The sequence below is a fragment of the Lampetra planeri genome, chromosome 44 (genome assembly GCF_965212315.1).
Source record: "Lampetra planeri chromosome 44, kcLamPlan1.2.h2, whole genome shotgun sequence".
In the NCBI taxonomy this organism is placed as follows: domain Eukaryota; kingdom Metazoa; phylum Chordata; class Hyperoartia; order Petromyzontiformes; family Petromyzontidae; genus Lampetra; species Lampetra planeri.
In genome coordinates, this window is record NC_136150.1 from 9,715,117 (window position 1) to 9,731,529 (window position 16,413).

At 52.6% G+C, this 16,413-nt stretch overlaps 1 protein-coding gene across 5 annotated transcripts; it reads right to left on the reverse strand.

The window, feature by feature from the left end:
• Positions 1 to 4,611: 4,611 nt before the first annotated feature.
• On the reverse strand, positions 4,612 to 16,130 carry LOC144732925 (three prime repair exonuclease 2-like). Of its 5 annotated transcripts, none has more exons than XM_078614592.1 (6): positions 15,270 to 15,633; positions 14,733 to 14,860; positions 11,928 to 13,038; positions 11,300 to 11,500; positions 10,702 to 10,938; positions 4,612 to 10,280 (listed from the first exon to the last, which is right to left on the reverse strand). In XM_078614592.1, the coding sequence occupies exons 3-6, from the start codon at positions 12,264 to 12,266 to the stop codon at positions 10,008 to 10,010; spliced, it is 1,050 nt and encodes a 349-aa protein (XP_078470718.1). In that variant the 5' UTR covers positions 12,267 to 13,038; positions 14,733 to 14,860; positions 15,270 to 15,633; the 3' UTR covers positions 4,612 to 10,007. The 5 variants fall into 5 exon arrangements, with proteins under 5 accessions (XP_078470718.1, XP_078470717.1, XP_078470720.1 ...); XM_078614591.1 differs by having other exon boundaries at positions 14,668 to 14,860; XM_078614594.1 differs by lacking the exons at positions 14,733 to 14,860; positions 15,270 to 15,633 and adding an exon at positions 16,034 to 16,130.
• Positions 16,131 to 16,413: the final 283 nt, after the last annotated feature.

Below are 16,413 nucleotides of genomic sequence, written 5' to 3' on the forward strand. Positions count from 1 at the left end.
TGTGTTTTTTTCTCTCATTTTCACGGCAAATATATTGTCCTGGTTGTCATTACAGTACTTAGATCATCGGTCTTATTACAGTTGTATGATCTGCAGGGAGGCAACGAAAGAATGGAACACGGGGTGCTTGCATGTTCCACACGGTGGTTTGCATGTTACACACGATGGGTTGCATGTCATATTCAATAGAATCAAATCTCAGAAAATCCATTATGCGGTCACCGTCAGTCGTGATCAATTGAGGACTTCCCCCCAAGCCGATTTTGCCGCTCCATCTCCACGGTGAATGTCCTCTCTGACGCTTTTCCTCTCTTGGTCGCCATTCTATCTCACACTCTACGTTACTGTAAAAATATCAATACCCCCTGGCACCGGTACAGGTATCCCTCGATTTACAAACGTTCGATTTTTAGCACCTTTCGCGTTTGCACAATTGACATTTTGGACACTTTTCCATTCAACGAATTTCACTACGCCATGCGCCACGAGATCATCAAACACAAGCACCCACGAAGTTGCGTTGTCAACCATCCGCGACAGCGTCATGGTGTCCCTGCACTGGCCACAGTGACGCCTCCACATCACCGCCTCTGCAGTCAATCTAACACGCAGCAGATCTTTGGCAAGTTTCCTGTAAAGGTATTTTTTTGTTCATATTAAATTAATTATTATTCAATCGATTTAATGTTTATGTTCTATTATTCATATTTTTGTATTGTGCCAAGTTACGTAGGTGTTATACTTTTAGGTTAGGAGTAGAGTTGGAATGACTGTCCGAAACACATCCCAATTTCTTTAATTACGTTTATTCTAGATTTGAAGCTTTCGTGACTGCAAAGATTCAAACTCTTAGGTTTTTTCGGCAAGTCACGTAGGTAAAAAATAATAATAAATGAAAAAAAATCAATTCAATCACGACGTTTTGGAGGCAACACAAGCTTCCTTTTACACCTGAAGAAGGAAGCTTGTGTTGCCTCCGAAACGTGATTTAATTGATTTATTTTTATTTATTTTTATTTTATTATTATTTTACCTACATGACTTTACCGAAAAAACCTAGAGTATTTAATTACATTTGTCGTGTCGTAGGTCTCTTCTCCCTCGTCGACGCTGGTGTGTGTGTGGGTGGCGTGCAGCGCACACACTCAGTCGGAGACGAGGTAGTGTCAGGTGGCACCGTCCTTCCTTTATTACTTTTCACGCCACCAACTCCGGCCCCTCTCTCACGACCACGCTGCCATACGACCCGACCCAGACACGAACGACCCTGTCCGCGTTGCACCGACGGCGTCGAACGAGATAGGCAACTCCTGTCCTGCCGCGTAATGACAGGGCGAAGGCGGTGATCAAGGCGGCGACGACGACGGTGACGACGGGACGAGTCCACTCCCAGAACCGACAGCCCGGAGCTCTCGCTCTCCGCTGCTTTTATTCCCCTCGGCGAGGCTTGGGTCCGCCGTAGCCGCGCCTCCCTTCTCGAACCCACCAGAGGGTTCCAGGGACCTCCCCACGAGGTCTACGTCCCTACAATCCCGTTACAACCGCGGCGTCCCCCGCGAATCAACAACACATCTCGCGACCCCCCCCCCTCCCGTGCCCCCCGATAACCAATCCAACACAACCCAACGTGATTCCCCCGATCTCGCAAATCGGCAAACTTCCCCACAGCGCGGCACCCCCGTCCGCGAATCGGCAACTCACACAGAGCCCCCCATCCGCGAATTGGCGACACCTCACACAGCCTGGTGCCCCCTCGCAATCGCCACACCTTACACAGCACGGCGTCCCCCCGCAATCGACACACCACTTTATTTCCCCTAAACCCAGGCCCTTAGCCCCAACACCCCCTCTCCCTCGGATTCCTTTCCAGTGCAAGGGAGAGTCCCCCCCCATACCGGTCACACCCCCGTCTCAGCATGGTCTTGCACCTCCGAAACCCTGAGGGCCAAGAGACGATGGAGGGCATGGCCCCTCGCCGGTTGGCAGCACCCACTCGGATCTGATCCCCGAGACCTCACACTTGGCGGTCTCGGTAGGCCTCAGAGAGCCGGGTCTGGTGGGGCTTGAGTTGACTTTGCCGGTGGGCCAGAGGACGCGGGTGAGTCCGCTGGTGATCACTTGTCATCCCGACACTCCCCAGCGATGTGACCCGACCGACCACACGTGAAGCACCTGGGCGTGGGTCCCCACGGCAGAGGGAGTTGGCCCCGCCGTGGGTTCTACCGCTCGGATGTTCTTGCCTGTGTCCCCCGGCCCCCCCTTGCCGCCATTATATCTTCCATGTTCCATGCCGCGGCTTCCCACCTTGCCCACTGCTGCTTTTCCTCGAAGACCTGTATCTTCCGGGCCACTGTTGAGGATGAAATTTCTGTACCGACGGCGGAGGGCAAGGCAACTCTCAGCTTTCTTGCCAGCTCCCGCAGCCTTTCCTCCACGCTAAGGTCGAGTGCCCCCTCACCCAAAAGTGGGTATGCCTCCCGTCCCAGCGCCAGCAGCGCTGCCCGGAAGGCGTAGGGCGTCTTGTCCTCCATCCGCTCCCTCTGGAGGAATCTTGTGCGAGCCTCCGGTGCCAGTTCAGGAGCGGCTTCTTGCAGCTCCGACACTCTTCGCACCTCCTCCGCGCGCTCTCGCGCTCGCCTCAAAATGGCAACCACTGGCCATGAGAGGTCCTCCGGAGACAAAATGGCGCCCACCATGTGCGCGGTTCCCCTTGCTCCCACTCCGACGGAAGCTCTCACTGGGTTTTCCCCACTCTCCTCTGCGCCGTCTCCCAGGGTATGCTCCTCGTGCCGGCCCGCGCCCCTCTCCACATGGCGGTCCTCCGCCATGCTGCTTGGTTGGCACATGACCACGGGAAAATCTCAGCTGCTCTCCCCGTCGACATGCAGCTCCCGCTCTCTCTCCCTGTCAATGCGCAGCCGCTCCCGCTGCCTTGCATAGACGCTCTCGCCATCGACGCTCAGCCGCTCTCTCTCAGTCGACGTACAGCCGGTCTCGCCGTTGACGCTCAGCCGCTCCCATCACCTTGCATAGCCGCTCTCGCCATCGATGCTCAGCCGCCCTCCCAGCAGGGCGTTTTGCGTAGCAGTTGTCCCGCTGATCTGCGGCGGCTCTTCTGCTGCCCAGCAGCCCATGGGCTTCGTAACCGGGATCCAGGGTCCCGGGGCTGTCGGAGGGATGACCGTATCGCCGTCCTCGTCCCGACGACACTACAGGTGGGTTTTAATACCCCACTTCTGACACCAAATGTAGTGTCATAGGTCTCTTCTCCCTCATCGAGGCTGGTGTGTGTGCGGGTGGCGTGTGGCGAACACACTGAGACGAGGTAGTCGCAGGGGGCACCGTCCTTTATTACTTTTCATGCCACCAACTCCGGCCCCCTCTCTCTCATGACCACGCTGCCGTACGACCTGGCCCAGACACGACCCTGTCCGCGTTGCACCGACGAAGTCGTCCAAGACAGCCAACTCCTGTCCGGCCGCGCAATGATCGGGTGAAGGTGGCAGCGACGACGACAGCAACGACGAGATGAGTCCACTCCCAGAACCGGCAGCCCGGAGCTCTCGCTCTCCGCTGCTTTTTTTCCCCTCGGCGCGGCTTGGCTCCGCCCTCGCCGCGCCTCCCTTCTTGAACCCACCAGAGGGTTCCAGGGGCCTCCCCACGAGGTCTACCGTGACCCTTGCCCCAGTTCCTCCGCCCTGATGGCACACCCATGTCTCTGCTCAACGGCGTGTGCGCTAAGTGTCTAACTGCAGTTGCAGCTGCTGTACAGGAGTTTGCGCTGTGTCACTACACATTAATTGGTAAAGCCATTTCCAATTTACGCATGTTGTTGAAGAACGCATCCCTTGCGTAAATCGAGGAATACCTGTACTGTATATACTCAATAAAATAACTAAGTCGCGTTTTTGCCCATCCACTGCTGGGTAAAGGTATCTCATCTTGCTTGACCCCGTGACCCGCAGCCACGTGAGGTCTCCCGCTTTGAAACGGCCTGCAAACAATCATACTGTCAAATTATATTTTATTTTAGCAGGTAAGGCCCACTTAGCTATATAGCTCATTTTCAGAAGTGACCTGGCAACATGATAGCTCAACAAAGTGGGTTATCACGTGGACATTTATTGCAGCCAAATACTCGAAATGTATGTTGATTCTAAATGTGGAAGGAAAAACCGGAGGACTCGCGACCACGGGGAGACAGAATACGCAAACTCCAAATATACAGGAGTCAGGGTCGGGATGGGACTCACAAACTCTTTCTCGGGCGAGGTAGTTAACATTTCGCCACCGTGGTGGCGCGTTTATATATCACTGCAAGCATCTTAGTTGCTGAATATTTAGGTTCTGAAGTAGCTCCTGGCACGTGGAGCCAAACGTCGGACATCGTGCCGAACACTCAGTACAACCCGAACATAAATCGGAGAGCTGTGAAGCAGCAGCACAACTGCGCAAACCTCGGCAGTCGTATAAGGTGGAGGAAATATACAATCTCAATGTCCAATCTCATTATACAATATATAATCTCATACAATATACCATTACAATATTCAATCTCATTGGCTCGGTGACCTTACCCAGCATTCACACAAAAGAAAGGGCACGCGTGGAATCTGTTAGTGTAATTTATTCTCGTAATACGGAGAAAAAAAAGGTTAATTAAAAAGTATAGTACATTGGAATACAGCACGTTAAAAATACTGCACATGTAACACGGCAAGTGGCAAGCATTACTGCACGCTACGTCAACTAATAATGCACTTAATTATTTGTGATTCTACTGCAGCTTGTTAAAACGATGGTTAAAACAAAAAACGTTACGTGAGACTACAACTCCCTACTCTCTGCAGGAATTAATTTGCTTTGATTTGTAGCAACGTCATCATTTCATGTATTTCTTGATTCTCTTCATTTGTTTACATCCAGAGAAGCCTCACTTGAGTCACGAGGGTCTTGCCACATTGTGACGTTTGACCAATCCCGTTAAGTAACGAGAGTTTGGCTTCACGTGCGAGGAACCCCGGAGAGGAAACCCACCGTGCAAAAAGACCGGGAGGCACTCGAAGCTATGCACAGATGGCTTCACAAACGCTTGCTTTACCACTATCTCCCCGCCACCTCGTCGCAGCCGAGTGGATGTTGGGAGCTCTGTGTTCTGACGGGAGCCGTGTTTTTTTTATTAATACATTTCTTCCCATAATTGGCCCACAGTGGCCAGTCACGCACCATCACAGGGAACGGATCCAGAATAGATCGGCGTGTATATTTTAAAATCACATTTGCTGAGAACAGGCCCAAAAAAACTCCAGCAAAAAACGGCACTTTGAGTTATTAAAAGGGAAGAGTTAATACTTTTCTAGAACGGTTAAAGGTGATACGAACTTGCGATTGGAGATGATGGGAATGTATTCCAGAGCGGAGCAGTGCGAGGGAAGTGTTGTGACCTGCAGTCTGGTCAGTGGGTGGGTGTGAAGGTGTTATTTTGACCTGCAGTCTGATGGTTGGACCAGTGTGGATGATACGAAGCAGTCAGTCTTATAGAACCGAGTCCTCAACGCAGGTGGAGGAATAAATGAGTGAAGTTCATGGGAACGGTCACCATGGTAGCGATGAACGAGGTATAAGGCGATTAATCCTTAAGGGTGAACTAGTAGCTAATTGGAATGTTTTGTTTACGTGACAAACCTATTTGGCTGGTGGTGGGTTTAATGACACATTTTTATTTACGCGATCTAACCCAAAAAAACCCCTCTGTTAATTTGGTGACTGACCGGCGGTGAGCGAGTGAATGACACCACAGACCTCCTTCTGGTGTCGCTCGGTCACCACGAGATGGGCAGGCAGACGACGACGACAACAACACAGCGGCCAGGCAATTGAAATGGATTCCTATGCTCATGATACTTGCATATGCGAGGGTAAGAATCGATTACGAATTACGTGTAAACAGGTCGGTCTTGTCTGTGTTAGCAACCCAGAAGAGATATTTTCACACCTGGCACGCCACATTCTCCATACTTGCTCTCACTTTGGTTGTGGTAACTGCTCCTCAGTCATGTAACTAGCTTGTCACGTGCCGCACGTGTACCGCAGGCTATCAGCGACGTGGACAATATTTAAGAAATTAGTCGACATGCTAAAGTTACGTATTTAGGCGAATGGATTGAACAAGAATACAAAACGAACGAGACGAACAAACAATATATAGTAATGATCAAAAAACTAGGCGGCAAAAGCGATAAAAAAAATCGGGTTCTTGAAACAAACCTCTGGCACTGCAGCTCCCAAAGATAAACGCGCTATTGGCTCACGGCGTTGGCGTGTGGTTGGAACCGCCGGGCCGACCTTGGCTCACGACGTTCCGCGTTTGCCCGATCTACTCGAGTGCGCCACTCAAAGTTTGTTCCCGTCAAGGTCACGGCCTCCTGGTTTCATCCATTCGCCCATTAAAACTGAAGCCATCGTGAGTTTGGAGAGAACATCTCAGGCATTCACTGGGCACGTACCAAAAATGAAATGAATTGATAAAATGTTTTTTTATATTTTAAGTGCCAATATCGCACCCCCCCCCCTCAATAAAGTAGGCATCAGTGCACATTACAACAGAAGTGGGACAGTGGAGGAGTATAGAACAAGAAGAATGAGACGTGCATCACAGTCGATGCACAGAGTATAGAGCAGTGGTTTTGAACCTTGGTTGGCTACTGCGCTACCCCCCTCGTTGGATTTTGTTTCAACCGAGTACCTCCATTGCCTGACCCACTGTGGTTCGGAGAAATAAATGTATGAATAATAAACATCAATATTTTGACCAAATGTCCATTTTGTGAGGTATCCCTAACAACCTGGTAACAGACGCTCTGCACGCATGACGTAATTTGATCGTGCTCGCTGGTCACTCTCGTAAAGCAACATTACGATCAATGAGTTTACAAAGGTCTTTTATATCGTTCTAGGTTACCATACGGTTACATTTTATCGCAGTTATTTATATTGACAGATTCATACAACGTGATTATTCACCAGTGACCCTCACGTATGGTATAATTTTGCACGTTTATAAATCACATCACGTAACCCTCTGGGAAATTGCCACGTGTACCCCCCGAGGCTGAGAACCGCTGGGGTCGAGGCACAGCCGCAGGCAGAGAAGACGAGGGGGGGATCCTGAGCAGCCGCTGAATGTGAACAGCGCAGAGTGAGATTCTCAGCTGTTGACTTTCACATCAGAAGCAACACACTCGAGAGCAAAGACCAATCCGAGGGAACGCAAACGCCACTTCGACCATACACGCATGCTGAGTGTGTGCCATATTCGTTCTACAGCCTGTCGCTACAACGTAAGAGCCGGGTGTCGTTTGGGCAATATTTTAAGCATCATGACTCATATGGGTTTTTTTTCAACTCACGTACAATTAGACAGCAAAAGCACGGTTAAATCACAATTACATTGTGATTAAAAATCCATTACATATATTTACGGGTGTGTGTGTGTGTGTACATCGGTCTGTCAAAAATAGTACCGATTTAAAATCATTAATATCTTGTTTAAAAAATATTTTTGTCTTACTTTATGGGATAATGCGACATATGATCAGCACCATTTTCGTTGAAACAATCCATATTTGAGTGTAAGCTGCTTTAAAAAAAAACGAAATAGCGCTACGTTGTAGGCATTTTGTAAAAGTGTGCTTGTCAAAGGTAAAACTGAAACGTAAGTATAACCAGAATTCTCCGGATTATAAGACGCTCCGGAAAGTAAGACGCACCCCCGAATGCATGCCCGGTGCCAGTAAAAAGGCGTACGACTCTGGTCACACAGAGATCCCCCGTGTAGCCTTCAACAGATTGCTGGGGCATGTGCTGTTCTCGAGTAGCAGCAGCACCTATGAAGGGCGGCACTGTGGCACACGAGGAAGTGGTGTGGCGAATACACCACGCCCGGCCGGCTTTATCTCCCCAGTGCTGATGTTTACACACCGCACCAGGTACTCGTTTAAGGCTGAGTCATCCTAGGGGATGCCCAGGATTGGTTTAAATATTCACCACTGTTATTGGTAGTGAGTTGGGAATCGAACTCGGGTCACCAGGTTCGTAGAGCAGCACATGGGGAGTGCACTGGTCACACAAGACCAAATCCCCCTGATATCCCTAATAGACCTTTTGGGGCAAGTGCTGGTAGCGAATAGCACCTATTGGGTGGCTAGCACCATATCCGGCCACCTTTGTCTACCAAGTGCTGATGCTTACACGCAGCACCAGGTACTTATTTAAGGCCGAGTCGACCTCGGGGAGGTCCAGGACCAGTTAAAATAGTCACCACTGTTAATGGGTGTGAGCGGCAATCGAAATCGGGACGCTGGGTCCATAGCGCAGTGCGGTGACCACTGCGCCACCGCTCACGGGGAGTGGTGCCACTGTGGTTAGCATGTGGAGAGTGCACTTGCCATGCACGCTCGTACACACACACTCGCACACTCGCACACACACACCTGCCGGATTACAAGACGCAACAAAAGGTGCATCTTATAATCCCAAAAAAACGGTAATAGGCGTTTTCTATTCAAGTTAAGACTACGATCGTTACACCAGTAGACGATTACACGCATTGTGAACGCCACTATTAAAGGAAAACGCTACGCACGAATGCCATTATCGTAAACGACATAATGTTTACCTACAATACGAGTCTAGTAAAAAACAACTCATTTGACAGTACAGTTCTAAAATACATAACAAGAGCTCTTCTGCTTGCTATTGAAGTGATATGCAGATTCAAAACGTTTAAAAACTGTAGGAAACTACTGCCTACAATAAAGTGTAAGTTTACGGGTCTCTATGGTGGTCTATGTGTCTCCATGTAATTATATGTAGGTGTTTGAGTCTCTGTAAGTCTGTGGATCTCTTTATAAGTCTATGTAAGTATTTGGGTCTCTATGGAAGTCTATGGATCTCTGTATAACTCTATGAAAGTGTTTGGGTCTCTATGCAAGTCTATGGATCTCTGTATAAGTCTACTTAAGTGTTTCGGTCTCTATGTAAGTCTATGGATCTCTGTATAACTCTATGAAAGTGTTTGAGTCTCTATGTAAGTCTATGGATCTCTATGCAAGGATAGTAGTAGTGGATGTAACTGGAGAAGGGCCATGTAATACAAGCACGTGGAGAAAGCAAATCCGAGCAGCTGACCCCAACAGTAATGTGCCATGAAAAGGGCCATAGCCTGAAACGTCACCTGTTATATATTTTTTAAGGCAATGTTGTTGACCAACCAGCAGTAAGTGGGACGTTTTGGCTGAGAAGGAGGACCGTGGTGATGGTTTCAGAGTGATCTTCTGCTTCAGTGAGCAACGAGGCATTGGTGCTCATCTCATCGTGTTTACAGCTCTGCGAAGCGAGCGGTGGAAATTCCACATTCCTATGGAGGGGGTCAGTCCCTCCACAGGACAACCGCTGTTAACTTCCCCAGAGTGGTACTCACTTTTACCTTCGGGCTGCGAGCCGCTCGGACTGCCACTGAGCCACCCACCCTGTGGCTGTGATTATAATCGGGGCTTTCCGATGATTTGAGTCGCTCGATTCCGCAAACAATTATCGAGCAATCGATGAACAGCCATCGCACTCGTGTGACAGATGGAGACGGCTTGGGGAGGCCTTCAACCAGCAGTGGACTGATCATAGATGATGATGGTGACGATGACTAACGACCCACGTGGCCTCTGAACTGCACAAAAACCTCGTGCCGCCGTTTTTGTCAATCCACTGCTGGATGAGGGCCTCCCCCACGCCATGAACGGTCGTGGGCTGTTTTTTTACCGTACCTCACCACTCCGGTCAAGCACAGCTTGGCAAAGGTGGGTTGCACGTAACCGTGAGAAGCTTAGTTACATGCGCAGAGACCTTTTTTTCCCCTCCGATCCACTGGTGGATGAGGGCAGATGTACATTAAAAAAACTCCGCCAAAACGACGAAGGTGGAGCGACAGAGGGCGGCCCCACAGACATGGCTCACAGGAGGACGATGACGTCATCGTCCTCCTCACCCTCCTCCTTCTTGGCGCCGTCCTTGGGGGGCGCCGGCTGGTATAGGGGCTGCACGTCAGCGATGGGGCGAGCATTCTGGTCCATCCAGGCGAGGAGCTGCGGCGCGCAGTGCTGCGCTATCGATAGCAGCGCCATCGTGTCGGTCTCTGCGTTGTGCAAGCCCACCGGCGGCTCATGGCCAAAGAACTGCACGTAGATGTCTCCCAGACGGAATTTGTTCTTTTTGCCGAACGCCACCTGCGGTGACGGTGGTGGTGGTGGGGAGCAGCGAGAGAGGGAGGGAGAGACAACACGGGGTAGATATGTTTAAACGGCCGGCACGTTGTAATGCAAGGGACTCACGTGCGTTCCCGTGTATGTGCGCCTTCACGTGTGGTGGCAGCGGTGGGAAGTTCTGACGTATGGGAACTCGCGTGACCCCGTGAAGTGAGAGTGGCCCGGAATGTTCGGGGCCCTAGCCTGATGAGATGAATATCGGGGTCCGACTGAAGTTGCCCAATGGGTACGGAAATGTGATAGCAGGAATCTCGGAGCCGGAAATGCGGAGCTGGAAATCCGGAACTGGAAAGTCGGGAGCCGGTAACGCGAAGCTGGAGACGCGAAAATGGCGCCAGAACCGCGACCGCACCGGCTCAGACCTGCGACCACGCCGGCTCACCTTCCTGTGCGAGTTGGTGTCCTCGTAGCCGTAGTCGTTCGCGTAGCCCCGGCCACGACCCCGGCCGCGACCCCGGGCCAGGAGCTTGCGCTTGCGGCTGTGCTCGCCGGGGGGCGGCTGCGCCAACTCGGGGGTCGGCCACGGGGAGTTGTGAGCCATGATCTGGCGCATGGCGGGCAGCGTGTCGGCGCACAGCGTGCCGGGCGGCAGCATCTCCCCCACGCTCGACAGCTCATCCTAGCACACAATGGCGTGGAGTAATGGTTACGGCGTTAGTGACGGCGTTTGTGTCGGTTGTGATGACCGTGGTAACTTTGGTGATAGTGTTGATGGTGGTGATGGTGACAGTGCTGGTGACGGTGTCCTTGTTGGCCATGGTGACGGTGCTGGTGATGGTGCTGGTGTCGGTGTTGGTGACCGTTATGGTGACGGTGTCGATGTTAGTGACAATGACGGTGTCAATATTGGCGATGGTGACGGTGTTGGTAATGGTGTCGATGTTGGCGATGTTGACGGTGTCGGTGTTGGTGCTGGTGTCGATGTTGGTGATGGTGACAGTGCTGGTGACGGAATTAGTCACGGCCGGTGGCAGCCGCACCTTGAGCAGCGGGAAGTCAAACTGGATGCCGTTGTGCGCCACAAGGCACACGGGCGGCGCCTGCCGGGCCAGGAAGTCGAGGACGAGCCGTGCCGCGCGAGCGTCGAACGGGCGCCGCCGGTTCTGCGCCAGGATGTCGTTGGTCAGCCCGGTGAGTCTCCCGGCTTCCGCGTCAACCACCTTGTTGGGCTCCATGCAAAACTGCCGGGGCAAAAACGCAATTTTCCAAACGCCTGCCGGAATCGCGTCACGCATCCGGAAAACCACGTGAGAGTCACGAGAGGCACGGCCGCGGAACCCCCCCCCCCCCACGCGGTGGCGTTTGTGGTTCCTGAAGAAGCTCCTAGCATGTGCTGGAGCGAAACTTCGGATGTCGAATAACGTGTAGCGGTACGAGCACCGTACGCACGTACAATCATGTAAGTGATCTGGGCAAAAATGTTTCCGACGCAAGGCCCGATGCTGCCAGACACGTGGCCAAACGAGTTCGGTCGGGAGCCACGGGTGTTGGTGCCGATGACTACGGTGGTGACGGCACTCGTGATGACACCGACACCGTGTCGCCAGGCTGTTGTGATTTCAGCTCGCTTGAGGGGGGGCGCGCGGGTGAAGGTGGAAGTTGCCTCACTGTGAGCTTGTCGTGGACGCGAGGAGGCAGCGGCACGCCCTCGTCGGTCCTCGTCGCGACGCTCAGGCCGCGGCGGTCCACGGCGATGAAGCAGAGCTCGGTGGCGCGGGGCCGGCTCTCGGGCAGCCCCGTCGTCTCAGCATCCACGAACACCAGGGTCTGAGCCGGCTCCGGCGGCGGCAGCTCCGCCGGGGCCGGCCTGGGAGGGCCGCCGCTGCTTCCTCCCTCCTCCTCCCCCCTCGCCACTTCCGCCGCCGCCGCTGGTGGGGGTTGTTGTTGGGGCTCCAGCTTGGCGCCGAGCGGCGGCCCCGCAGAGAAGGAGGCGTTCATGTCGGCCATTGCTCTCGCGGTCCCCCACCGCCGCTAGGTTGACGCGGCGCGGCGCTGGAGTACCAATCGCTCGACTGTTCCGTGCGATCCACTTGCTACTAATTACTCAGTATTATTTGAGCAATGTCCCTATTCGGTCTTCACTCCTGTAGCGCTAGTAGCTGTGGACGAGCAACCGCGTTGGACTCTGCTTACTGGGTGCAAATCACTCGTCACTCGCGACTCGATCGTTCTTGTTCGACGCTAATCACTGAACACAGAATCGCTGAGTACTGTGATTCTCCTTGTGCAATACTCTTTACTGGGTACGAATCATTCGACAGCAGCGTTAAACTAATGCCCCGATTTCTCAATTGGCGATCACTGATAGCTCGGGTAACTATCGCAAGGGTCGTGTTGTTGGACACGTTTGGGGTTAGGCGAGGACACGGAGACGCACTCCAAATTAATTAAATAAAGGAGGTGGGGAAACGTGGCCGAGAAGGGGATTAGCAGAGGACTGGATGCGATATATTTGGCAGGAAAGAAGGAATTAATAAGATCTGTGGGGGGCAGAGGGTATATAAAGGGGGTGTGATGATGGGTGTACCGCGTGGCTCTTTGGCTCCCTACGGGTGCTTGTGATAGACCCCCTCTCACTCTGAACTAATCTTCCTATTCAATGGTACTTTTCCCTTGGCACCAATCGGTTCCTCTTGCCTCTGAGCTGTCAATGATTGCAGGTGGCAGCAGCGATGAGAGCAGGAGAGGGTTTGGGGGTGACCTGCCAGACGCTCGGCGTCTTCAGGGTCACAGACAACAACGGAAACAGCAAAAGGTGAACAACAACAACAAGCGAAAACTGTGAACACGACAAAGCCGGTGTGATGATAACGTTCAATGGTTGCTGATTTGTCTTGCCCAAAAACTGGAATTGTACGCGACTAAAAGTTACAACCAACTACCACAACAACAAAAACCCTCGTGGCCACAACAATAAATACAATTTAAGTTATACATTTTGATTTAAAACTTTTTATTATTATTATTATTTTTAGATCTACGTGACTTTACCGAAAGAACCACCTGCGCACGACCTTCTATAGAAGTGTTGTAATTACAGCAGCGTTGGGTTTGAAAACGAGCAAAACTGGGCAGATTTCGTCCACAAGCAGTGCCTCATCAGCAGCATTGGGCTCACTGGAAACCAAAGCTGGTGAACTGCCCAGATGGTTTAAGGGCAAGGAGCCCTCTGTTAGACGCGGGTTCGAGTTTGACGCGAAACTAATACACGGCGCAAAAATAAGCACGGCGGAGAACAAATCACTGACCCCAATGGATGCATTTAAGCAAACGTGGCCCAGAAGCAACCGGTAATTTGACACCAAAAAAAAGACAAAGAGCTTTACATCATAGATTCAAAATAATGGCGTTAAATACCAACAACACCTGGCAGAGCAGTGGTTAGCGCACTGTGTCATGAACCCTACGACCTGAATCGATTTCGGGGCCACGGCTAACATTAGTGGCGAGCGATACATTATTTTTGGTTACCAGGTAAGCCCCCACTAAGCTACACAGCTCTTTTTCAGAAGCGACCTGATCACAAATGATCGCTCAGGGGAGAGAGAGACATGCAAACTACAAATATACAGCAGGAATATATTTGGGCACGACCTACCAATAAAACATTGACTTGCGCTCCTATTTACGCATGCAGTCCTGCCGGGCGGACAGAAGCAGAAGGGAGGCTGTGTAAGTAAAACAAAAACCGGTGCCCAACTGGTGCCCAACCGGTCACTTCGAACGCACGCACGCAATGCGTAACCCGCCGGGACGCTGCGTGCATGGGTGACCGTCGTGAAGAACAACAAAGCTGCTGCTGCAGCTGCAGGCTTCCTGCCGCTGGCAGCAGAACGGCAGCGCGCAGCCACGAGTGTTGTACCGTACCGAGCTCCTGCGTCCTATGCTCCCCCGATGTTACCAGCCTGGCACAGACGAATCAGCCGTGGTGAAGTATGCTCGGGTAACCCACGGCGTTGGAAGCCACCATCCAGCAGTGGATTGACATGTCGACATACATAGACGCGACACATACAGCTCGCCAGCAGGCAGCACGCCGTTCTACGTGCAATGCGTCTACGCATACGCAACAACAATAATTATAATCATTGATACCAGCCATTCTCTATCCTCCGCGGAGCAAAGCGCTACCCGCTCCCGCCACCGCGCTCACACGACATGCGTGCGTCTCACGCATGTCGTGTGAGCGTTCATGGGGAGCGGTGGCGCAGCGGTCAGCGCGCTGCGCGATGAAGCCGGCGACCCGAGTTCCGCATCCCGTTCACGGCCAATCTACAGCAGTGACGATGATCTCAACCAGTTCCTGGGACAACCCCGCCCCAAGGTCGACTCAGCCACAAACGAGCACCTGCTGTGTAAACATCGCACGCCGGGGAGAAAAAGGCGGCTGGCGCGGTGGGATGCTGGACACACCGACACCACCACCACCAACAACAACCACCGTGGTGTTTGCGTTCCGGCCTTCGTAGATCGCCCCTCGCTCACAGACGCGCTCTGTGAAGGCTGCACGGGGGCTGCGAGCGGGCGAGGAACCTTCGGCTCTTCGTGGTTTATGCAAAGACAAAGATCGCCAGCGCGTGACGTCACGTGCAATTGAACTTCACTCGCCGCGTGCGCACGCAGCAGCGAGACGAACACAAAGACAAAGATCCCCCGTGTGGCCTGTAACAGCCTGGTGGGGCAAGTGCTGTTGGCGAGCGCCTACGAAGGCCAACACGGCGCACGAGGGGGCAGGTAACCAGCACCACGCCCGGCCGCCTTTGTCTCCCCCAGTGGCGATGTTTATCACACCGCATCAGCTACCTCGTTCGAGGCCGAGTCGACCTAGGGGAGGCCCAGGACCGGTGCAGATCATTGTCACTGGGTGTTGGTGGCCGTGAGCGGGAATCGAACTCGGGTGGCCGGGTTCGTAGCGCAAGCCGCTGCACTAACACACACACACGCACTCACCACGTCTCGCTCTCCACGACGACGATGATGATGGATACCGATCTCTGGCTCTCTCCGCCCCCGCTAATTGCACCGAGGCGCGTGGTGCTGATCCGGACAGCGATGCCGCCCTCCGTTGTTTGTTTGCTTGTTGTTGATGATGGCTCGGTGGCTGATGATGCGCGTCGGAGGATGGCCGATACTTGCAGTCAGCCTACAGGCATTCTAATCGGCATCCGCACCATCAGTAATCTTTAAACGCAGGGCCCCCTTACGTCAATGCATGGTTGGTGCCTCTCACTGCACTGTATGGGCAGCAAGCCCCGCCTGTACGTTACGCGGCCGTGACGTGGTTGGTTGTGGTGGTGGGTTGCTTGTGGTTGACAGGAAAGGGATTTGCCCCCCCCCACTCCTCCCCTCTCAGCCCGCCCGCCCCCCGGAAAAAAAATCTCGAATTCTTTCGCAATGAGTCGATGGTCTCGGCGGCGCTAGCGGAGGCCTGCCGAAGGCACCGTAGGGTCATCACCAACAACAACGTCATCAACACCGTCATCAACGCCATCATCATCAGCACAATCATCAACGTCCTCATCAACACCATCATCAACAAATATCAACACCATCATCAACATCCTCATCAACACCATCATCAGAAACGTCAGCCAGCCATGGTCAATCCACTGCTGGATGAAGGCCACCAACCCGCTCCCCCCACCACCACCACATATCTCGAGTCCGCGATGTAGCAGCAGCAATCCGCCCGCGCAATAACCGGCGGCACTCACGACATTTGACCGCTCCTTCTCCTCTCCTGTTCCTCGTCGGCCGCTCCGTCGCTGTCCTTGACGCGTCCTGCCCCAAGCTATAATTCTCAGAGCGAAACCTGATGCACGTATTTCCACTTTCTGTCTCCTCCCAACGTCATTTATCGGCACGCGTCTCCTCCCGCAATGCTTCTTCTGCACACTTTTCAGGTTTCGTGACAAATGGGTTTGTGGTTAATGAATGACGTCATTGTTGTTTTAATTTTGTTTTAACCAGGTGAGAACGCACGACAGCAGGGTCGAGCCGTATTTGCAGGAGTGACCCGGGTCACGGAAATATCGAAAGCAAAGCAAACATCGGAACAAAGAACTACAACAAATAGATCACATGACGAATTGAA

What these genes read in the sequence shown, in the direction of transcription:
- LOC144732925 (XM_078614594.1), bottom strand. Translation starts at nt 12,266, where the DNA reads ATGGCCGACATGAACGCCTCCTTCTCTGCGGGGCCGCCGCTCGGCGCC. An exon ending in TTGACTTCCCGCTGCTCAAG is followed by an intron (nt 10,939 to 11,299) that starts GTGCGGCTGCCA and finishes ATTGTGTGCTAG; the next exon opens with GATGAGCTGTCGAGCGTGGG. An exon ending in ACACCAACTCGCACAGGAAG is followed by an intron (nt 10,281 to 10,701) that starts GTGAGCCGGCGT and finishes CCGTCACCGCAG; the next exon opens with GTGGCGTTCGGCAAAAAGAA.